Genomic DNA, 24,635 nt, shown 5'->3' on the forward strand with positions numbered 1-24,635 from the left:
TCGAAGTCTCTAACGAGACGCTATTCTCATTTTTAAAGCGATTTTTTTGGTCCTTTAATTTTCTTACTTCTTTCTCCAAAAAAGAAGAAAAAAAAAAAAAAATAAAAAAAATAAAAAAAATATAAAAATATGCTATCTAACGAATCTTCTTTCTTCGAGGCAAAACAAAATCGTTGTTTCACAGTCGGTAACATAGATCTCTATGTTACAGTTCCTTTCCTTTATCTCAAGACACGAAGAAAATGATTCGAGGCAGAGCTCATTAGCTATCGGACAAGTTACAAATCGTTTATCGACTTCATGATCGTTTACGCGTGTTTTCCTATGATTGCTATCGATCATTAAAAAAATTGCAGTTGAACGAGTAAAAGGATATCATTAAATAAACGATGTTAGTTAACGAATGATAGTTAATGAAAGATGACGCGTATGACGTTTCGATAATTATCTTTGAATTCTAGCAAGTGAATTACAAACAAAATGAAAGTGAATCATGTAAACGATCGCGCCTAGAACGAATATATGCACGTTAAACGCGTTCGTCTTTAAAAGGAACAAAATGCTGCTCTTGACAATGACGTTCGCTTCGTTTATTCCGATAACAAGTTTCTACCATAGCTCATGAATTTCATCGAAGAATTTACTTTGGCATTTCGTATCATTTTATTTCAAAAGTTCTCAAAGCTAGCTATTTTACATTTGGCCCGTTGAGATACTCTTATTAGGCCAGACACGAAATTTCCTTTCTGATCTTTAACATTTCGAAATTCAAAGTTTTTCTTTTATAGAAAGTTTCACGCTTGTCAGCTTTAAGCGACTCTATATAGTATAGAAATATAAAGGGTAAGTAAGTAGACGATATACATAATACGATCTTTTAAATATTCTTAGACGTGACGAAGAGGAGAATGCTACGATTTGCACTAGTTCTTTTCAATTTCGCAATCTTACGTAATCGAATTTCTCGAGTTTTAAGGTCAATCTTATTTACGTCGCGGAATAAATTCATTCATTCAAAATAATTACCAATCTTTCCAAGACCTTGGAAATGGATAACACAATGACAATAGCTATTCTATCTCTTTATCGTTTAGCAGTCGTTACGTGTACTACCGAGAGTACAATGCACGCCGTATAGTTATACAGTGCTAAATTATTATTGGAAAGTATACTTCCGCGCGAAAACGTTCTATAGTAGCAAAGCTAGATAGGCGGTTTGAAATTTTTTTTTTTTATTCCCATTGAAAGTATCTTCGTATAGGTACTAAGGTTAAAGGTCAAGATAACTTATCGGTTCGTCCATTGAAAACTAACCAACCTCTCGAAACGATAGCATATCAAAATCATCAATCAATCGCTTTGTTTTAAAGTAGCCCACTTGTGTCAAGAGAAGTTCTACATTTTATCTCGATGAAGGACGATGAACGTTATCCTGCAAAGAGGAATTTATTTTGTTACTATTTTTTTTTCTCTTTTTGACATTAACAGCTCTCGCGTGTCTCGTGCCCTTAATGGGTAATAATATGACGATGATCCGCGCAATTACCTTGCCCTTCGTTCGAATGGGGCACGGTTCTGAAGGTAGCCTCGAAGCAAACAAAAAGGCTCAAGAGACCTCGCTGCGGTTGCAATACATCGCTGTCCTTGGTCGAGACCGAGTACCGTCCACTCGACGTTTCAAAAACTTCACCGAGACTCTAAGAGTCAGCTTATCTTTCTCAAACGACACGACGACGACGACGACGACGACGACGACGACGACGCCTTTCGATATTTTATTTCCTTCATCATGTAACAACGCTGAAACGTTTACGATCTAATCGACGGTAGTCCGGTATACGTGGGTATAACTTCTCGTCACGGTCATTCGATCAATTCGATTATGATCGATAATATTCTCGAATATATAAGTATAAAGAAATTGGATTTTTATAAAACAGGTAGAGTGAATTTTGAATGAAGTCTTACACGTTTTTACGCTTATCAATGTGATCCCGAAGGATTAACGAGCGTATGAGAAAGGTTCGTGGCTTTCTCAAAAGCGGACATCCTTGGTCTCGAACGCGCAGCTGCGGCTGCGACGTGAGCTCGAGCCCGGGGCCGAACGCACCGCAATGCAGGTGAACCAGCGGCTGGTCCAGAGGCTGGACCAACCAACGACCAGCCGGTGCACTCGGAAGAAGATGCGTAGGCAGTTGTATCTTCGAATCACCGTCTACCGCAAATTTCTCTTTCTCTCTTTCTTTCTCTCTCTTTCTCTATTTCTCTCTCACTCTCTGTCCTTCTTTCTCTCTCTCTTTCTCTCTCAGCTACCGCAGATCTTATCTTCGTCGGAAAATATCTTACGAGTCCGACACGCTCCTCTTCTTCGAACGATCTAACGTTCGTGAGAGAACACGCGGGAGGAGAATTCCCTCCTCCTTCTACCAGCACTATGCAATCTTTCGCTCGGAGTTTATGCTACGTCCTACGGACACGTTCCTATCTCGAGATAATTCATACTGACGGATGCAGCGACTCGAATCTTTCGCAAGTCTCTCTCTCTCTCTCTCTCTCTCTCTCTCTCTCTTTCTCTCTCTCTCTCTTTCGCTCTTCTTCTTCTTCTTCTTCTTCTTCTTCTTCTATTTCTACGACACGTACTCTGAATAAACTGATTTAAGTTTTTGAAATCAAGTAAAGCATAGATGTTTGTTAAGTCCTATTTGATCTCTCACAAGTTGATCACTTTTTATTTGAATAATCAACGAGATCATTGATTATTTGAATTAAAATATTATTGCGCCGTATTATCTTTATTCGTCGTTTTTTATAAATCGATGATAAGTTTTCGTATATCTTTTGAAGTGAATTATAAAGAAGATCTTTTATTAAAAAAAAAAAAAAAAAAAAAAAAAAAAACCTAATCAAATTAATTGTTACTCAAATGTTGCTTCGTTCTTTGCAATAACTAAAAGTGTTTTTTTAAACACTTTTCACTTTTTATATATTCCGTATAATTGCAATTGATGCAACTTCGAATTTTAGTCGGACTTCTTTAGTCTGTCGTTCATTAATACGAACAAAGATCGTTTAGGTAATAATATTTATTAACAAGATTCCCCTGGACGAGAAGACGCTCGAGTCGATTTTCCACCATTTGCGTCTCTGTTTTCGCTTTCGATCGTGGTCGAACAAACAAAGGTGCGATCATATCGCTGCAAAGCGAAGGAGTATGGCTCGATGTATATACGCACGTGGACGTGTTTGTATATTCGTGGAGATCGGTATATACTTGCGATCTAAAGTATATAACGAAGAACGATCGATCGAAGCAAACATCCTTCGACAAGATTATCGTACCAGAGCACGATGTAATCGAGCGAAGCTTGTCGGCTGTCGCTTTAAAATTCCCTCCTCGGCATCGAGCTCGCTATCTTATCGACTATGCTTCAAGCATCGCGTAGTTGTCTGGAGGTTGCATCATCGAGTTTTAACGAGTTTTAGGGGCTGTTTGTCTTCATCCTTGACTCGACAGAGATTTAAAATAAACAGGCTGGTGCATACTTTGCCCTTTCGACTACTCTTCTAAAACATCATTTATTTTCTGCTCCTTTATTCTTGATCGTAAGAAAAATAACCCCTTGTGTTTTTAACTTTCTTAAAAAGCTACGAAATATTTTCGAAAGAGTCAGTTTACAAATAGCTAATACAAAAAGGTTTCATTGAAATGATCAATGCGTATTGTTTCTATTTTAAAATCATTCTTTACGAGCTATGGATTTTCGGTATATCTTTCTGCTGAGTTTTCGTTATATGAGGCTACATATACCGGGTATTTATCAGAACGCCTGTTATTATATTACGCGTATGGGAACATTTGCTTAAGAGTGAATGAAATTTGTGTCAGTGAGTCAACTGTTTCAGAGAAGAGTTAGCAAGAATCTTTGCTAGTTTTGTTATCAGAATCTTCAATACAACAGAACAATACGATGTTTAACGATATGTGAAATCTAATAGGGCCATTGAAATAATATAAGTGTTCGAAAACGAATGGAAAAGTCGTGATACGAGATAGAATAATTTTTTCTCGATTTGTTCTATGGTCTATGATCGCGGATGCACATCGTCGAAAGAACGAAACGTTCATACGTATAGAAAGGTACACGTATAGTTATCGGAGCTCGTAAAAAGAGAAACTCGAAGCCGTTGTCCTGTGGCTGGTTGCACGCGCGCAAGGATACGTAGGTGGTTACTGAAAGACACGTCGTCGTACCAGGAGAGTAGACGTTACTAGAGAGGGAGTAGGACAAAGAGTAGCGGCAAAAGAGGTGGATTGTTCGTTGAGTCTGGCGAACGAGAACGAGAGGGAAAGCAAAGAGAGGGAAAGAAAGAGGAGAGAGAGAGAGAGAGAGAGAGAGAGAAAGAGAAAGAGAGAGAGAGATAGAAAGGTAGTGGGAAGGAGAAAGAGAAAGAAGAATGGTGGGGTTGGTAGCGCGAGGAACGAAGCACGTGGGACCCCAAGTCCGTGTGTCTCCTTCAGTAGTGCTCTCAGCTGCCTTCGGATTATTTCGCACCGGATGTCCATCCACCGTTCTCGACGCGTCCGTTGCACCGTTCGCTGCACCGTTCCGCGACGGAGAATGCGAGCTTCTCACGAGGGAAGAAATAGCTTCTTCGATTAGTCCATTTCGTGGACCTGACGTATACGGGGTGAGTTATGAAGAGATACTTAAAAAATATTCACTTCCGAAGGAAGAATTCTTCATTGAAATTGTATAATAATTTTCTTTTCATCAATCAATATTTTTTGAACGATATGTGGAGATCGAATTCCTTATACCTTTTTTTTTTTTATTTGTTTTTTGAAATATCAAGCACGTATATCTTTTTTTTTTCTTTTCTTTACACAATCGCTTTCCTTATCAAAAGTAAGGTATCAACTTATTATCAGGTCGTACGTAATTCACCCTGTACATCGAGTTCTCCGTGTCTCGAGTACGATGGCCTCGACGTTGTCCCTTGTGATCCTCCAAGCAATCGTTCTTGTGGTATCGTCTATCGATCGAGAGACACAGGTCAACGAGAGTTTTCACAGAGGGGTCTCGCAGATCGGTACACGAAAGATCATTTGGCCGCATTGGTCTCGCGAGAGGTGGGCTCGCGTCCAAGAACGCGAACAAGATTGGAATCGTCTTTGGAATTACAAGAATGACGATGATGTTGAAACGACGATCGCAACAGTACCAACGATAGGATCGTCGATGAGACCAATTGTACGATCGAATGGAACCAGATCAGACAAATTTGGTGCGATCGCCGTTGCGGAATACGCTGGTACCAGAGCGATCGCTTATGCCGGATTTCACGAAGATAATCGGCATCGAGCACTACCGGAAGTTGCTACTCGAGGCTATCAACGAATTCTTACCACGACTCCTACTTACACCAGACATCATTCGGGGTATGTCCCAGGAATCTCCTTTTTTGATAATAACTTTAACAATAAATTTTCTTTACTTTTCTTTCTTTATTCGCTTTTTCTATTAAATTATATCTGCTTGTTTTAAATGATATGCTTTCTTTGCTTCTACACATAACATGGACGAAACATCAAATAAATTTCAATTTTTCTTTAAATTCGACAAGCTTTACTCGACAATAATTTACAATTCGGCTGTAAAAATTCGAACAAATCTTTTAACTCTTATTGTTTGTTTTAATAAATATTAAAGTTCTCTAGTTTGCCTGTACAATGTTATACTACTTTTATATTCGCTCCATGAAAAAGATTTATTAATATCAATAAACGAAACTTGAAGGATGATTTATAGTATGTAAAAAATGATTTCGTTTTCATTCGAGCCACAACATTGTTCGAGAAAAGGAATCGATCGAGCGATTCCTCTCGATCGTCACGCAGGGTACCGTTACTCTGTGATCGTCGTCAAGAATATTCGATGAAAGTCCGAAAGATTGAAAGAGAATCCACGGGCAATATTACTCGGAATTCACGATTGCCAATGGTATATAAAGCATATCGAGGTACCTTAATTAAGCAAACTCGCTATTATCCAGAAGCATACCTTACTTGAGATTCCATCGTAGACGGTAATCGAGTTATCAATAAGAAACGCTACCTTTCTCTTCTACACGATTATGGTATCATATTCCAGGATCATAGATCCTTTCTGTCAGCCGGGGCGATCATTAAACGGTCACGATCGTAAGGAGTATTAAGCTATAACGCGAAGGTATAGTACTCGCTCAGTTGTTCGTTCGCTCTTACTAATATAAACGTGCTACCTCATCGATCACGTTCCACGCAAGCGCATACGCCGAATTCCAAGAGTCTCTTTTTTCTCGTTATCTCTACAAACGTACCTTTCGAAAAGTACATCGAGTGCTCGAGAAAGAGAGAGAGAGAGAGAGAGAGAGAGAGAGAGAGAGAGAGAGAGAGAGAGAGAGAGAGAGAGATAGAGAGATAGAGACAGAGAGAGAAAGAGAATGAGAGAGTGAGAGAGTGAGAGAGTGAGTGAGTGAGTGAGTGAGAGAGGCCCACGGATTCGGGTTCGATCGAAGCGACTTTATCTCAAGACACGCAAATGGAGCCGAACGAAGCGACGCATAAATATACGCTGCTAGGCGGCGTGTCGTTGAATTACTATATTTACGAGCAATAAGCGACGCGCCGTATCCGCGAGATGATGTACGATCGAAGGAAGCCCGGTATATCTCGCACGGTGTAATAACATTCGCTGAGAAGGTTCCCTCGAAAAAGATTTGACTCGACTCGACTCGACTCGACTCGACTTGACTTGACTTGACTCACTGATACTATCGAAGGTTCCGTCTACTCGCAGGCTTAATTAATCGATCGATTAATTATCACGCGCATAGCGTCTCTCACAGAGTTGTACAATCATCGGGATTGTTCGTACAAGACGTACATATATATATATATATATATATATATATATATATATATGTATGTGTGTGTGTGTTCATGTAGACACCCTCGAGCTCGTAACCCGCCTTCGTGTGTTACATATAAATGGACATGTCTTCTGGAATAAATATCAGTACACGTTGTATATTCCTTGAATTGAATCGAGAGAAACGATTGTACCAACGTGATCTCTCGATTTATTTTCACGAGGATATTGATAAGGAAAGGAATTCCAAGGATTCTTCAAGAAAAATTCTCGAATGGATAATCCTTTATCGAGATTCTCACATTTTTTAAATCTTTAATACGATCTATTCGGGAAAACGTGCGTTTATGTCGAGTTGAAAAATTCTTATAAATCTGTTCAAAAAAATCACGATTATTCATTCAGTTCGACAATATATGTATGTAAGAAAGAGAAAGAAAGAGAAAGAGAGAGAGAGAGAGAGAAAGAGAGAAATAACATATTCGTGAACGAGAAGCCAAATAGCACCACGGGTTTTCTCCTCCTCTTTTTATGGTGGCATCGATCTCGGGAGAATCATCGATCCCGACTCGTTGATACGATAATAATAACACTTAAAATCCGATTTGTCGATATGAAGATTCAATGTCTCTGCCAACGAAATTAGAGGGGTACGTCGGGTTCGCGACGTTTAAATTACTTTGAGTCATTTCTACCGTCTGACGAATCAACGGTCCAAATCGAATATTCATATATCATAAAATGTTCGTAACAGGCGACATTTTTTCGTTGGACGATGGCGAAGTGCCTTCGATTCGTTTCGAACAAAGTTTCACGCTCATTATTACGCCCCATCAAGTGACTTCCATTTGAATAAATCTCTTGAAAGCCTTCATTGGAAAAAAGCTTAAGGCTTGTTGCCTTATACGTCTTTACGTAGTATACCTCATCTCTCACTTTCTCTCATTTTGTATTTTTAATCCTTACCTTTACTGTTATCTCTTTCTATTTTTATACCTATAAATATCTGCACTCAGATATTTACTGTTACTCATCCGCTTATTTATACTGTTGTGATTTATTTTTCATACTTAATGTAATCTTTATACATTTTTTTTCTCCTTCAAATTTACATAGTTTTGATTCATCTACCATCCATATTTTATAGATATTTAACGGACATATATCTTCCTTTTTCTTTATATACGTATATATATATTCTTATTATTAATTTCTATATTTTTTATATATTTATCTAATAGTATATTTATTGTAATTAGATCATAATCGATGTACTTTTATTTTATCAAGAAATTTTCCTCCGTAATGGTGTTTTTAAAATCCATCGATATAAATTATCTCTCTCTCTCTTTCTCTCTCTCTTTCTTTTTCATTATAAACTTTGATAAAGAATAGCGAGAAAAGTGTGTCGCGTTCAAGGAACATAAAGATCCTTCGTCCACTTGTTCAAATACTTTGGTCAGAATGATCGATAGTCGTCGAACTAAAAGAAACAAGAATAATGAATATTCAAGGAGTTCCAAGTAGGAGAGATAATGATCCTGCTATGTCACTCGTAGAACGATTTTGCGCAAGCTCAAATCTATCGTCTATCGATCTTCGTTTCGTCATATCCATGATGTGTATCGGAGAACTGACGGAGTACCGACGAAGATCGATGAACAACGATCAACGAGCTCTTGAGAAGGTCTGCCGAAGAGGAAAACCATACAACGTGTCTCTCTATCATCGTTGTCCCGTCAAAATCATCGTACTTTTCACATCGTCAAACGTGATTTTTCTTCTTCTTCACTTTTCTTACGATACAATATTCGCTAAGATATAAAAAAGAAAAAGAGATAGATAGATGGACAGAGATAGATAGAGAGATCAAGAGAGAGACAGAGAGAGAGAGAGAAAGAGAGAGACAGAGAGAGAGAGAGACAGAGAGAGAGAGAGAGAGAGAATAGGGGCGAGAACGAAGTTCGCTACCTTGCATTGTCGCCTCTTTGATCTTTCATCGGCGTTACTCGCTTCATTAAGTCGCTTAGATTATTCGCCTCTATCGAGATAAGTGCTTATCGAATCGAGTTTAACCGATCCCCTTCGAAACACGAATATAGACAATATATTGGCCGATCCTTTTCTCTCGACTAAATGAAGAAAAAAGGAAAAGAAAAAAAAAAATAATAATAATTCGCATTCTCGATTATACTCTTTTATTCTAGTCAATGTTTAAACATCGAATCGCCGTAAATAACTTATGTGGAATGTGTTTGAAGTTCTAAGCTAGTTTGACGTTAAAAAAACATCCCGATAGATTTCAGTTTTAAATCGCAACGTAGAACGCGAAAGAACTAAATGTTTGTTGTGAATTAGAATGAAAGACAGGAAAGGGTTGAAATGAAAACGATCCGTTGAACAATTCACTGAACATTCTAGGCAATGAAGGTTCCTTTGCTAGGTTTATGTATATATATATATATATATATATATATATATCGTTGGTTGCTTTCACTTTGAACCATGATTTTCCATTACTCATATTCTTTTTTTTCGTATGCATACGAACGAGCGTGAAACATTGAATGTAACTAGTAAAAATGAACTTTTGTGTTATCTTTAGGAGCGTATATTAATCGGTACTCACGAGAAATATTATCGTTGTTGCGAATACATCGAAACAATGAGATTGACTCATTGAAACTTTTAATTGTTATTACAACGAAATATAAGTTGTAAGAGAAAAGATTACGAACATTTACAATAAATACGAATATTTCCATCAACGAGATTCGAGCTTTTGTTTTATGTTTCTAACTCGTGAATTCACGAGTTAGAAACATTTCGACGTTCGTATTTATAGAATAACGTTCGAAAATAATGTGTCTCGCTTCGCTTGAAATAGACTAGAAAATTTGTATAAAAAGCACGAGAGAAACGTAACACGCTAAGTATCTCTGGTAAAAATTCTCGCAAATTTATCGATTTAGGAGTATTACGTACGAGAATAATCTTGAAAATAATGTTGAACATGGAAAAAGAGATTTGATCGAGGAAAAACATATAATTATTAGTGAATATTATTAACTAATAACACTAAATGTTTTTGTTCATAAACATGGATAAAAATACATAAAACGTTTATCTATTTAATGATCGTATGAAAGAAAATGAAATCAATTGAATAAAGTTGATTATAGTCATAAAAGCAACTAGAAGCAGTTTAATGGGAGCCAGTAGTAATCGAATACTCGAGAACTCGAAGCCACAATGTTATCCAGATTCAGAGGTATCGTTGGTTCATTAAACTCGAATACTCTTGTAATAAAATTTAATTGCTCGGTTATAGAGATTTTCACAAAATCAATTTTTATATTACATGTATATATAAATCCTCTAAACAAAATTATTTATATCTATATCATCCGCTATTGAAATAAATCAACTATATTAATCGTTCCTGTTAGAAACTCACTCATATCTATATTATCTATTCCTGGAAGAAACTCACTTATATTTATATTATCCATTCTTAGAATTTATCATCCGAGTATCTATTTTCAATAAATCGAGTATATATAATGTCAGTTTTGAACCCGGATAATATTCTAAACTCAGTTATCCGAATTAAAATGTTGCGAAGAGAAGGATGCGAAAAGCGAGAATAATTGAATAAAGCTTTGAAGAGGTCTAACTCATGAACTGCGAGTTTCACTTAATGGGATTCGTTCCATGCGAGACTCGAACGCCTTTGGGCGACTTTGGTGATGTCGAGTTTGGAACGTATCTGAGCATTGCGAAGAGGAGAAAGAAGAGAGACAAGGTGGAATGAGACACCATGGCCACAAATAGAGCGCATCTTTTGCCACGAATCTTTCCCTTTCTTTTTCTTTTTTCTTCATCCACTTAGAGGACTGATCGTCTCGTAGGATAAACATAACAGTGACGGACGTTCAACCCAGTAGCCGTATCCGGAGTATTTAGCCGATGCGTGTTTCATGAATTCGTCACGTGTCGTTGTAGAAACACTTCGAACCTGTTCCGAAGGGAACGAGAACTGGTTCGTGAATGTACACGCAGGTGCGTACGGTGACGGGTACGACAGGCTCATAAAATGTAAAATTGTACCGATTTAAAGAGCGCACGCGTCGTGATCGTTTCTAAATTTCATAATGATTGAGTCAGACTGCGGTTTAGACTTATTTACATATCTACCCTGTCTATAAATATTCCTTATATGTAACGTATGTAAGAATATTTCTCATGTATATAAGTATATATACATTCTGCTTCTTTGGAATAATCGTATGCTCATCCTAAAAAAAAAAAAAAAAAAAAAAAAAGAAAAAAAAAAGAAAAAAAAAGGAAAAAGAAAAAGGAGAAAAAAGAAAGAAAAAAAAACATACGAAGGATATAAAATATTTGTCTACAGATTACCTCGAAAAATTGTAAGCTGCTTTAACACTTTCTCAGTTGAGATAAATGTGAATATAGATTAGAATTTAAACTTCCTCCTCGAGAACATAATTCTCTGATAATTCTCGCGATGGGAAACGGAGTATGGTAAAAATTAAGAAGTTTCACGCTGAAAGATACAATTTTTTGAACGTATAAATATTAAAATCGAGAACAGAAATTCGTACTACAAGTTTGCAATGGTTTTTCAGACATATCTCGTCCGTATAAATCGATACTAGATCAATCTTCTTTTTGGTCATGCGTTAAGAAGAGAAAGAGAGAGGGAGAACAAAAGAGAGAGAGAGAGAGAGAGAGAGTGATGGAAAGGTCAGAGGTTAAAAAATCGCGAGAGCTGCAAGCGTCCACCTCACGCGATTGCACGGAGGCGGTCAAGGTACTCCTGGCCCTCGTGAACCGCCAGGCCCTCGAGCGATGGCCCTCGGGTGGTCGAACCGGATGGCTGCTCATATTCGCCGTAAATGGACGCTGGAGTAAAAAACTACATCGTTCCTTTTTCGCGAGGAATTCGTGCCTTCTCATTTCTACCTTTATACCTTCTTCTTCTTCTTCTTCTTCTTCTTTTTCTTTTCTTTTTTTCAGTGTCCTTTTCGAACGAAGCGAATCATTAAAAATCATTCGAAGAACGAATAACACGCTAAGAGAGAATATTTAGTGAAATTTCGTAAGATCGATTTCACTTCGTTCGTTTATGTCTAGGAAAGGGTCTTGCATATGATCATTCAGCCAACTACAAGTATTAATAGGCGCGGAGAGATCGCTGGAGGGTGTTCGCGGCTGGTGAAACGCGTATTAACAGGAAAGAAAGAAAGAGAGAGAGCGAGAGAGAGAGAGAGAGAGAGAGAGAAGTGTTTTGCTAGGATGCGAGAGGATATATTTTTGCGATAGCATACGCGTGAGAAATTCTTGCAGGCTCCCACACACGAACTAACTATGATGCAAGAAAAAGCTCGAGATTCTTTGTCTTCTCTTGAGTACGTTCTCCTGAAAGTATCCTGAACCCGCCTATGGAACTGGTTTCGTTGTTCCTGATTGACCTGGAACAATAGCGCCACTTAAGTATGCCGACGAGCTGCTTGACGTCCATAAAATCTTTCCCTCGCATCAAGGAACTATTAACTAATGCAAATCTTCTCTTCCTTCTTCTTTCTCTTTCACAAAATATGATGCTTGGATAATATTTTTCTATACATTTCGTTTTTTATCGTTTTGTTAAAATAAGAAAAGAAAAAAAAAAACAAAAAAAGGAACGATATTGTAATATCTGAATTCATCTTTAACGAAAAGCTCCATTCTTTTCTAAGATTTTTCTAATATATCAATGTGCTTATATGCAAATGATAATTTTTAAGCACTTGTAACAATTTGTAAAAGATTTGTAAAATTTTTTTTTCTCAACACTGTGAATAGAAATTCAAGAAAATTATAATTTTTGATAATGATATCTGTAATGTAGTGAGGTGTAATTCGATTAATCATAAAAGATATTCGAACATATAATATATAATCAATAGAGTCTTGTCCGGTTCTGTAAACGACTCGCAGACTACCGTAGTCATAACGGATACGAAAGAAGAAGAAAAACGAACAAGTAAAAGTAGAAGGGATAATGTGAGACGATGCATGTCTTATTGGCACTGCGTAGGTATGTAATTACTTCACTTCCGATACAATTCTTAACCTTTCATCAAGTAATTTTGTAATTTGGAAGTTTTTAACAGATCTACCTGTTAAAAACTTAAGCTCTTCATTTTTTACTGCATTTCACTGTAATTCAGTTATTTATCAGCTCGTAATAGTAATATTATCAAGCGTTTTTCTTGTATTAAATAAAAGAAGAAAAAAAAAGGAAAAAGAAAAAAGAAAAAAGAAAAAAAAGAAAAGAAAAAAAGAAAGACAAAAAAGAAAATGTTTGAAAATTTGATTAATATCTGTGTGAAAGAATAAAAAAAAAAGACAAAAAAAAAACAAACAATTGTATTTATCGTGTAATGCGATCCTTGAAATTGTATTACGAGAATGGCATAATGATGACTGAAATGCGTCGAAACGAAGGAGATCTTATAAACAATTTCAAATATCGCATTTCTGAAATTAGCGAAGGTGAATCATGTTCTCGAATGGTCGGTCGTTTTGGTGCAAGTTTAGCTTCGACGTTCTCGCATTCACTCGCTAACGTATACATCGGAGTTACTATGGCGTCAGATTGTTTAGCCATCGTCCGTTACCCTCGTAGGGGAAAGTAACGATTCGTCGATATAGCAACCGTTAACGATCGGTAGGCTATATATTCTTAAGGCTTAACTCCCTCGATGAAAAGACTCTTTTTCTTCGAGGAATAAAAAGATGAGTTGAAGGTGTTGAAAGAAGATTATTCGAAGGAGAAAATATATCGAGAGATATCTGGAATATGAATCGATACCATTTGTCACTATGGAAAGTCACTCCTTATTGTTAGACCGTATGATAAACCGCTGACGCATAAATATTCAGAGATAAAAATATTCGACTTTCTTTATCGTATGAGTTTTCTTTTTTTTTTTTTTTTTAAGTCAATTTCAATCATGAAAGATAGCTTTTCTTTACAAAATTAGAAAAATTATTAATTTGGTAATATTATTATATATATTTGGTTTATATATTATGGTTCATATATTATATCCATTCGCGTTTGGATAGCACTACTGAAATATTAAAAGTTTAATTATTAATTACTATAGATACACGAACGCACAGAGCTGAGAATAAGATTTAAAATGAAACTATATATATATATAGTAATAAAATACATATACGTATATAGGTATGTATATTACTAATTTAAGAAGAAATAATGATCTATGAGGAATTGGATATGCGGTTTATTAATTAAATATAGTAAATAAATAAAATGTCAGAAATATAATGCTAGAATTAATATAAGTCGTCAGTGGAAAGTTTTGTGAAGCACAACATACAAATTAATATTTTTTCGACGGTGTTCCAAACCTTAATTGGTATTATACCTCGTAACAATACATATTTAACCAACGAAGCGAAATAAAAGACGAGCCAATAAAAACGGCCCATTTCTAATTGGTCTTATTGTTTCACATTATTCGCGGTTTACTTCATGACTCAGAACAACAAATTCAGAATTTCGTCATCGTGCTAATCAGTTACGCTTCCTCTCAAGTTTCGTTTCAAAGGAACATCCATGGTGATTCTCGTTTTGTTCGCGATTTTAATCGATGCCGTTAAATCGCGATGAATTTGCAAGTGCCAGAGCGTACACGTTCTCCCATCAAATCCTGTCATGTCTGACTCGCGCTCCTTTATCTTTCCACTTTGCACGCGCTTTTATTCGTTCGCGTAGTACCCTCGACGAGACAGTGAGAGGCCAGACAGGGGTCGCTTGGTTGTGTGAAACTGCCTCGTAGAATTATTATACCGAAACGTTAAACGGAATAAAGGCTCAAGGACGAAGACCGAATCGTTCGAACTTCCACGAAGGATTTCTCGTTATACGGGAAATAAGATTTAAGCGATTCCATGAATTCAGATGTAAAAATGTTCTTTTCTTCTAAGATAAAAAAAACCTGACAGAAAGTTCATTATATACCTGTCATTTTACAAATAAAATTTTCTACGAATTACCCTTTTCAAGTATTATGAAAGTAGAAACGATCGAATCTACTTTTGTACGAGTGTGTTCGTAAATTACCTAAATGGACGATCGTAAGTCATCCACCACTCTTTTTCACTTTGGACGACGCGAAAGTGGTCTCTGCAAAGAAGAAGGATGTCCGAAGAAAAATGAGGTGTCACGAATCTCGAGGCTGCTCTCGATCGATCCTTTCGCCTTCGACCAACGACCAATGCGGCCAATACTATTCCCGTTGGTAGATTTTACGAAGGGAATTGTTCGTTGAGTCACGAGTGCCACTTCAATTCACGGCTTCTTCTCTCTTCTGCCCTCGCTCTTCCCCCGTCCCTTCTTTCTTTTTTAATATGAGTTCGAGAGCACGATTGGAGTCATTGAGATTCCATACTTTTTGTGAAGCTTTTATTGCCTCAGCCTCGCTTCGTTTTCGAACTTATTGGCATTTTTCTTTTTTTTCTTTTTTTTTTTCTTTTCTTTCCTTTCTTCTTTTCTTTTCTCTTAACGAGAAAAATAGCGAGTCGTCAAGAAGCGTCAAATGTCAAACGTTTCGATTAGAACAGGATAGAGAGTTATTCATTGTTAAAAATTAACAAGGGACTGTTAATGAAAAAATTCCGCGTTAACCATTGACGCGGAACGGATTGCGATAAAGGACAAAAATGAATGAATGTTCCTTATAGAACGATAGTAACAGAGACGAAGCGATGCCAAGATTTAACATCGCTCTTTACGAGCTTCGGTTAATTCGATGGTACGTTCGTTACACTTAACTCTCATTAAATCTTTGATTTACGAGACTCTGTCTCCGAACTTGGAAAGCGATGAATGTACATTTTTATCCATGGCCAACTTGTATACCGGAAAAAGAAAATATCTTTCAACGTTAAGGTTCACGAGATCGGATAATAAAGAGTTCGTGTTTATTGCTGGTGCCAGTGCACGGACGTCCGCTAAATTTCTTATATTTGTGATCGTCGACCTGTTCGAACAAAAGGAAGTTCGTTCGAAAAAAAAAGAGATAAAGAAAAAGAGATAGAGAAAGAAAGAAAGAAAGAGAGAGAGAGAGAGAGAGAGAGAGAGAGAAATATAGAAAGGAAGATAGAGAGATAAAATCAAGAATTTTATAACTTTTTTGTCTTTTTTATCCCATCGCAAAATAATGTATAATGAATGTGTGTACGTTTTCTCAAAGAAGCCGGTATATCGTTATGCGTTAAAGATACTCGAGGTGAATCTTTCTTGGAGATAGCCGTTGAGATTTCGGAAGTGCTTAAGAGAGCCGTAGACACGCGAGCAGCCAACGCGATAACTCATCGGAAATTTATCACCCTGGAGAAGGCTCCAAGCCGGATCACGCAAGGGACGATCCTGTCCCACTCTCTCTCTCTCTCTCTTTCTCTCTCTCTCTCTCTCCTTTCTCTTCTTTCCTATCGTACGACGTTGCTAATTTTATTACCGATGTCTTCTATCTGCCTTATCTCTCTTTCTCTCTTTCTCTCTCTTTCTCTCTCCCTTTTTTCTGTTTAGTCTTTCGACGCCCTCGGTCTCGCACGCCATGGATATCTTCCAAGATAATATTAAGAAACATAGTACGTGTATTACCTATCACCATAGAGAAAATCTTTTATTAACGACAAATTTTCATGATAATGAAATATGAATTATTAAGCATGTCCTTACTAGTCCATCTAAAAATGCGTTTAAATCATTCGAAATGAAGTAGAAAGAATTCTTTCGTAGTTTTTATACATTTTTCAAATAGACGGACCGTGAATAATAGAAAGGATACTTTCGACGAAACCCCCTTGTAAGATTTCGTCGAAAAGGTTTACACAAAAACAAGCTGAAAAGTCAAGGATATTTTACATGTTGCGAGTACTCTTTCGTAAAGTGTATTTAAGAAAAAAAAGAAAAAAAAAATGAAAAAAAAAAAATGGAAAAATAAAAAAAAGAAAAAAAACATAAGTATTGTAAGATTATACATGTAATTTACTTTAAATAATAGGTGGAGAAATACACTCTATTATTATCGTAGATAATTTATTTTATTTTAAGATTATCGGAAGTTTCACGAATTGGACCTGCATGCAAATATATATAAGGTGATTTAAAAGTATCTTTCAAAAGTATAAGAGATAAGTGGTATTCTCAAAATCAAATATAGATAATTTATTTCATTTTTAAAAAACAATTATATAACGTATGTGAATACGTTATATGATACTTCATATGAATTCTGATATAACTATGATACGTCAGTCGCATGAAAGAATATTAATGAAATAAGTAAATGTCGGAGGTTAAATTGTACGTTATGTATGTAACATTATTCGTATATTATAATAGATACTCGAAAATAAAATAAATTGTTCATATATCTCCATTGATTTTCAGACGATTGATTTTCATATCAAGAGGACACTTCTTCTCTAATAATATTGATAATATTATCTATCTCTAAATTTTTCGATAATATTTTTAGATCACCCTATATGCTTTTACATGCTGTTATCATTGACGAGCGATGTACCGTATCGCGGGGAGTTGTTCTTGAACCAGTATTCCCACGCGATTGTCCTCCGAACCGTATCCAAAGTGTCTCCAAGATCCGTTTAACAATATTTTTTTCATTCTTTTTATTTTTCAAATATACGTGAAAGCGTAATCTTGTAGATGAAAAACAAAGGTGATACGATCGGCAAACGTTCCTTTTCTTTTTCATTTAAAATCATTTACCTTAAACGATTGTTTTCGTTGAATAAACTTTCAATACAATTCAATGTGAGATAGATCGAGTTTCGCGATATTTAACCGCACCCACGGATTTTCATTTAAAACGATTCAAACGACAGATCGACTCTTCGTCGATTTCCAAAAGCGTAGATCGACGATCAAACAAATTTTTGTTGGACATGTAAACCGGTTTAACAGCGAATCGACTATTTCTCATAACGTTACTCAGAAATGATCTTTATATAAAACGGTGAACGATATCGTGTTTTCATCGATCGTTAAGATTTCATCAATTTCAGAAACGATATTTAGAGAAAAATGAATGAAAAAGAAACAATTCTGATGTATCTAAAATTTCAATTAGAAAGATGAATAATGTACTAATTACTAGAAAAGTAAACAATAAAAGTAAATGAGCGAACTGTTTGAGAAACGTAAAGACATATATACGTGTAAATAATGTGAAGTATGTTATATGGATATTTTGAATAAATTCTAAATTATGGGTTATATGAAAAATTGTTTTATACAAAAGTTGTGTTATTTCGACGGGGATACTCTACAAAATCCACAATATTTATTTTTATAATAGATAATTCGAAAGGCAAATTTATTATTTTCAGTTTAATAATTAACAAAGATATTCTGCATTTTTCTTTAAAAATTTACATTTACATATCAAATTTTCTATTATATTGAGATATATCGTTAAATATTTCAATTAAATTAACAGTGTTTCTAAGGAGTGTTCATAAACATGTAACTGTATAAAACGATCTGTCATAGAAAGCATATAATATTCAGAAATCATTCAAAGTTTACATGTTAAATAGCTCACCCTGTATATCCTCCATTACTTGGAAGTGACTCATTTTTAAAGAACGAGACTTTCTAATATTTACTTAAAGTACACTCACCGAGCGTGTTCAAGACTAAAATCAATAAGTATACTATATATCAGTTGAGCAGAGAAAATTTCTATGTTCCTTTAATTCTTTTTCTCGAAAATAATGCATTCACCAAAGTTACATCCTTTTCTTCAAGCTACACATATACCTTATTTCTTGACTTCGTCCAAGACCTTTCTTTCGTCCTGGAACGCATTACGTCGTGAGAATCTAAGCGCGACATAATTCTCTCATAACTTTAAGAAGAATATTTTACAGGCCATTACTTCGGAAAAATAGTAAAATATTTCATCGCTAGACGTACCCTACACTTTTACTTAAAATCATGCGTATATTCATATCACACAGATCGTTAATTTTTATATAGTTACACGTGGTTGCCAGTCGATAAAAAGAATTACTGATATAATATAGAAAATATCTTAGAAGAGATAAGAACGATTTGATAAAATGTTCAATTAAAATAAAACGATTGATTAATCTATTGCAATTTGAATAGTAATTAATTAACGCGGGGTCATATTTTCTACTAATTATTACACCTTACATTAGTTTTATATCTTTTATTAGTTTTATAATTTTACGAACTCGTTTTTTGATTCAATATTTTCACTATAATGTTATCACGAATATGAACAAAAAAAAGTATGCTAAAAATGCCAAAGAACTAACGTTCTTCATTTCTCTTTTGCATCATTTTCCATGAAACTTTTTATTCGATAGCATCGAGAGTAGTGGCTGGCAATAGAAGAAAGCTTTATAAAAGAAAGGATACGAGGTAAGGTAAAAAAGAGAGGGAAAAAGATAAGGGTCATGCTACTCCAATGTGTCTCTTTTTGTTTTTCCTTCTCTTTTTGCCTCTATCTCTCTATCTCTCTCCCTCTCTTTTTTGGGAAGGCAGAAGGCGTTTTAATTGCACTCTTGTGCCCGCTAGCTGAGTTTAATCGGGCGAGTCCAGCTTCTTTGTCCGGCGTTCCCTATGCCCGTATCATGCCTCCTTTTTCCTTCGATGTCTTATCCTTCTTGCAAGGAAGAGGATCATGAGTCGGAAAATATGCGATGGAGGGCACGCATCGTGTGGATCGAGGATACGTTGTTGGGACAGTTAACGTCGTGTCGCGTTTCAGTAAACATGACAGCGACACGGCAAAACGCAATTTTCTGCGCCCTGATGATGACGAAGTGGTTCCACCGAGTCCGCCTCTTCGTACCAAATTATATATGATCTTCATGTATATATGCATATATGTAGAATATACTTGCGCTAACGCGTTCTTCTATCTAAACTATAGTAATACAGTAATGCACGAACTATGAGAAGATATAGTAAACTTTTTTTTATATACATTTTTCATATAACAAGAATTAAATCGAGAAGAAAAAATTTTACTTTATTTGCAAAATAAAAAAAATATATATATATATATAAAATATTATTACTCTACCATTATACTTATTAAAGTAATGTAAAAAAATGTCAAGGCACGCGTAGAATTTCTTCGTAAGAGGATCGTGAATATAAATGGTTTGCGTATCACAGTTATAATATATACTACTATAAGTATCCGGACGGTCGTATACTTTGAAATATTGTTGATAATAACTTTTATAAAATAATTAATAAGAATATGAATTGTAATAGTATAAATTTAATATATATATATATTCTTTTTTTTTTTTTAAATATGAGAAGGATTAACGTTTATGAATATTGCGTGCAGCACTACGTGTAAAATTATGATAATAGTAAATAACGGAATGATATATAAGTTATGACTTGAATCACAAATGATGGGACAAATTTTGTACCAAAATAAATATCTTCGATATTACGAAAAATTCTTTATACTTTATATTTACAATGAATTGCTTCAAAAAAAAAAAAAAAAAAAAAAAAAAAAATCAATCCAAGTTATTATAAATTTAGTTATTAAAATTAATTCCTTATTATTCTCCTACTTCGTTTGCCAACAAATAAAATGAATAAATTCCTTTAAATTGTACATTTTGATAACGTCTATTAAATATCCGAATATTTACGTATGATAATGTACCTACATTCATTCTCTATTTTTTTCCTCGGTCGTCTTCACATCGTTTCATCTTGAAACTATGCGAACACTGTATGGAACGCAGATCTATCGCTTCTCAGCACTACTGTCACCATATAACCACTCTGTCGACTACCGAGCAATTCGCTATTTTTAATTACCCCGGCTTCCCAAACTCTCTGTGGTAAAATCAAGGAAACATATGTTGTATGGTGAATATGAAAAGAGATTTAATTTAATACCTCTTTCCTCTCTCTCTCTCTCTCTTTCACACATACATACACACATTCTTCTTCTTCATCGTATATTCGACAAAGGGTTCCACGTTATGCGAATCGAGGCGTGGTAATGAATGCAAAGCCAGATTCGTCCCCTCGACGTGAAAGACGCGACCTTCTTAAAGCAACGAGAGCTCGTTACGTGTCGTACTGGACGATTTATTTTCAGATCATGCGTAGCATCTATCTCTCGTCGCGTTTAAACTTTTCTGCTCTTTCGATTAGATATATTTCTTCATCTATTCTTCTTTCTTTTTTTTTTTTTTTTTTTATATTTTTCTTTATTTTTTTCTTTTTTTTTCTTCTTTCTCCCTTAGCTCTCGGGCTATTTTCAAACGAAGTTATCGTTGTTGTTTTTTTTTCTTTTTTTTTTTTTAGAAGGCGAGTATGTGCACGACAAACCACTGCCTCTTCCCCGCATCATCACCGTGGTAGACAGATCAGGTAAACTTTATTATACTGTTGATCCATCGAGATCTTCTAAAATTTCAAATTACTCGAGATGAATCATTGTATACTTTAGGTTAGTCTACACCGAAATGACACCCGGTTTCACGTGCTGTCCAGGTTGGATGCAGTTTACTCGTCTCAGTTTCGGTTGCAACAAACGTAAGATCCTCTTTTTACACTTTTATATATATATATTATACTAAAAATATTTATATAATAACAATAATAATAATAATAATAATAATAATAATAATAATAATAATAATAATAATAATAATAATAATAATAATAATAATAATAATAATAATAATAATAATAATAATAATAATAATTGAATAATTTCTTAATAACGCGATTTGTCTTTTAGCAACCTGTTTAGCGTCATGTTTAAATGGTGGAACCTGTGTTTCACCAGGGAAATGTGTCTGTCCGAAGGGTTTTACTGGTAGTCAGTGCCAATCGGGTGAGCCCATATTTCTATACAATTTCAATATCATAATTTACGTAGAAATAAACGTTAAATAAGAAAATAGACGATATGTATATATTTATGTTAGATTAGAAATTCTCTAACTCTAACGACACAAAGTATCGATATCCTTCTAAGGTAACTCGTAGTAAAAGTGCCTTACAAAGTTCGCGATAATGACTCGACTGACGAATGCGAGTCGTTAAATCATGAAGTATCTGGAGTGTATCGATACCAAACAACGATTACATTCGTGTAGCCAGGAATTGTTGGGCGTAATTAAATCGACGCGGTGCGATATTCCATTCGATAGCATTACGCTCCGTGTGTATAGTCAATGAGAAACCTATTTATCTATCTACGGGGTGGTCTATATAACTAGAATTACTTTGATATTTCTATAAATATTAATTTTAATGAAAAAAGTCTTTGAAATGTAATTATATTTTAAAAGGGACCGATATAATGTATTATTTTATTTTATTTATTATTTTTTTTTTTTTAATTGCTGGCAATTTTTAGGATATCGAGATATCTTTTAATCTTCCTTATATGTCATTTCTTTTTTTCTAATAAAACTCATTTTATTTTCTATAAAAAAATATTTAAATAATATTGAAGAAGATATAATCGCATTAAATATTATGATCACAGGTCTACTTTTATTTGGATTTAATTCAATCTTATAAATGTATTATCATTGAAAAGATTATCAGAAATTTTCATGTCTTCCAAACTAGAATTTTGTTCTAACAATATGAGCCACCCTGTATGTGAACTTACATACATGTATATTTAAATGTGTGCTTACGTATCTAGGCACTATGGTGTTCTACCTTTGGATAGACCGTGTGTTTTCGATAGATTTACGAGCGATTATCGATATGTTACACGAACGTTCTAATTACTTGGGCGACGTCTTGCGTTATAGGATCATCTTTTTTTTTGATCGTTCATTCGCGATTCGTTCAGACGACGGAAAACTTTGTCACTCGATTAAAATTACTTAGACCAGTGGAAAGATTTACGAAGGTGGCTGGAGATAGAAACGACGAGGATATACCAGACGTTCCCTAATCCTCAATGTGCAATTGCCTTTTCGAAATTAATTGCAACGAGTTCGCGTCGTAGCCTTTAGTTTGTAGTACATGCACGTTCGTACGTGGTAATCAAGCTTAAGGTGTTACCTTGCATATATATATATATATATATATACACGTTGTTTAAGCAAAAATATATTCGATCGGTATAATTCTTAAAGATTTAAAAGATAGGACGATACAAATCTTGTAACACATAAAGTGGTTATTCTAATTATTAGAAATAATATTTTTAGAGGGAATTGTTTTAAATAAAAAAAATTGATATCACATTATTAAGAAGAATAAATAAATTAAAAAAATATTAAAAAATATTTGTTAAAATATATTGAGAAAGGAAGAGAATAAAATTGATTGATATGTAATATCAATTTTCATATTATAGACGTAGACGAATGCGTGACAGAGAAGCCATGCGGACAACTTTGCAGAAACCTACCTGGTAGTTACGAGTGTTACTGCAGAGCCGGTTTTCATCTTCAACAAGATGGACAATCCTGTCGAAGAAATGGTGAGTTTCCAGAAACAGCTCGAATGCACTAGGCTAGAGCTCTTCCTTGATCTTTCATCAGGCTAGCCACGTACGTTTTGCAGACACCGAAGATACAGCTTTTGAGGCTCGAGATCTAGAGAACGACTTCCATGAATCGTTGACGACGACGACGAGTACTACGAGAAAACCAACTACCACCTCCTCTCACGGTTCGTATATAGAGTGCTCCTCAGAGATAAGTTAAAAATATCTATGCGCAAGTTTACGTCCTTCCTGTCGTCGTTTTGAATCAACAAATAGAGTGACGTGTCGTCCGACACATGATTCTAATTTTTTGCAGATGCAGAAAACGAAGTGGGGGATGCTGACCTCGATCAGGATTATGAGATCATCTTGAAGAGACTTACTAAACTAGAAAAAGTATGTTCGTTGTATTGCGACGTTTCTTTTTATCTATGTCAATCTATTTCAATTTGTTTTTTTTTTTTTAAATCACATTCTAAAGATGTTATTGTTATAGTTTAAGTCTAAATTAATTAAAGAATATTTTAATGATAATTACAAAAACAATTTTATTATTCTTAGCAAGTAGCAAGGAATAAGAAAAGAGATACAGAAGCGACGGATATGAGCGCAAAAATTACTCTAGCCGTTGAGAGTATAAACGACATGAGAAGAGCGGTCGAGAATGTGGTAAGATTTAATGAAATTATGATTGTACGCACGTTAGAACATCTAGATAGAATACTAATGAACAAATGTTAAAAATCTGATTTCAGCAACTTATGCAACAAGAGATATATGATATGAGAAGTAAAATAAAACATTATGAGTTAGAGGCAAGGAAAGTGCAACACTTGACGAATCGTGTGGCGGATTTAGAAAGTAGGCTAAGAACACGTTGTAGATCTTCTTTGCCAGTTAACTCTGGATCTATAAATTTTTAATTTAGATACACTGTCGTGAAATGTGAAACGAATCATGATCGTATTGTTATCGCGTTTGCATGAAATTTTTCTTGATGAAAATATGAGGTACCGGTGTCACTGCCACGTTAGCATTTATATGATAGTACCATATAGTGTTATATGTAATTTAAATAATTTTACGAATCTTTGTACGCAGCTTTATAATAAAAAGA

General features: G+C 35.0%; 3 protein-coding genes across 8 annotated transcripts in view; 1 reads left to right on the plus strand and 2 right to left on the minus strand.

The window, feature by feature from the left end:
• The window catches only part of LOC118440709 (uncharacterized), a 28,653-nt gene extending 5,075 nt beyond the window's left edge, over window positions 1-23,578 (minus strand). Inside the window, exons 1-2 of one of the 6 annotated variants that reach the window (XM_035864112.2) lie at window positions 23,441-23,578; window positions 12,263-12,406 (exon numbers count right to left, since the gene is read on the minus strand). Coding sequence is in view for 2 of the 6 variants with exons in the window: in XM_035864110.2 (XP_035720003.1) it covers window positions 23,441-23,478 (38 nt within the window). In the remaining 4 variants the exon portion in view is untranslated. Of the gene's footprint in view, window positions 1-1,546; window positions 1,948-1,968; window positions 1,990-2,346; window positions 2,442-6,062; window positions 6,196-12,262; window positions 12,407-23,440 lie in introns of those variants that run through there. The other 5 variants (XM_085657490.1, XM_085657495.1, XM_085657491.1 and 2 more) reach the window with 5 other exon arrangements.
• Window positions 1-23,580, minus strand: part of DopEcR (G-protein coupled receptor DopEcR) — a 44,801-nt gene extending 21,221 nt beyond the window's left edge. The window contains exon 1 of the mRNA XM_085657489.1: window positions 23,441-23,580. The gene's annotated coding sequence lies outside the window, so the exon portion shown is untranslated. The remainder of the gene's footprint in view (window positions 1-23,440) is intronic.
• Window positions 4,531-24,579, plus strand: slow (epidermal growth factor-like protein slowdown). Its single transcript, XM_035864105.2, has 10 exons — window positions 4,531-4,689; window positions 4,931-5,440; window positions 21,361-21,426; window positions 21,506-21,591; window positions 21,800-21,895; window positions 23,387-23,512; window positions 23,596-23,703; window positions 23,835-23,914; window positions 24,080-24,187; window positions 24,274-24,579. Exons 2-10 carry the CDS (start codon window positions 4,980-4,982, stop codon window positions 24,439-24,441), a joined length of 1,299 nt encoding a protein of 432 aa, XP_035719998.1. The 5' UTR covers window positions 4,531-4,689; window positions 4,931-4,979; the 3' UTR covers window positions 24,442-24,579.
• The last annotated feature ends 56 nt before the right edge of the window (window positions 24,580-24,635 follow it).

Source organism: Vespa mandarinia, chromosome 6 (assembly GCF_050613455.1).
Source record: "Vespa mandarinia isolate Hongniang chromosome 6, ASM5061345v1, whole genome shotgun sequence".
In the NCBI taxonomy this organism is placed as follows: Eukaryota; Metazoa; Arthropoda; class Insecta; order Hymenoptera; family Vespidae; genus Vespa; species Vespa mandarinia.

Bases quoted from the DNA above. Each gene is read 5' to 3' on its own strand.
- slow (XM_035864105.2), top strand. From the start codon at position 4,980: ATGGCCTCGACGTTGTCCCTTGTGATCCTCCAAGCAATCGTTCTTGTG. The intron at 5,441-21,360 runs GTATGTCCCAGG...TTTTTTTTTTAG, and splicing joins TACACCAGACATCATTCGGG to AAGGCGAGTATGTGCACGAC. The intron at 21,896-23,386 runs GTGAGCCCATAT...TTCATATTATAG, and splicing joins TGGTAGTCAGTGCCAATCGG to ACGTAGACGAATGCGTGACA.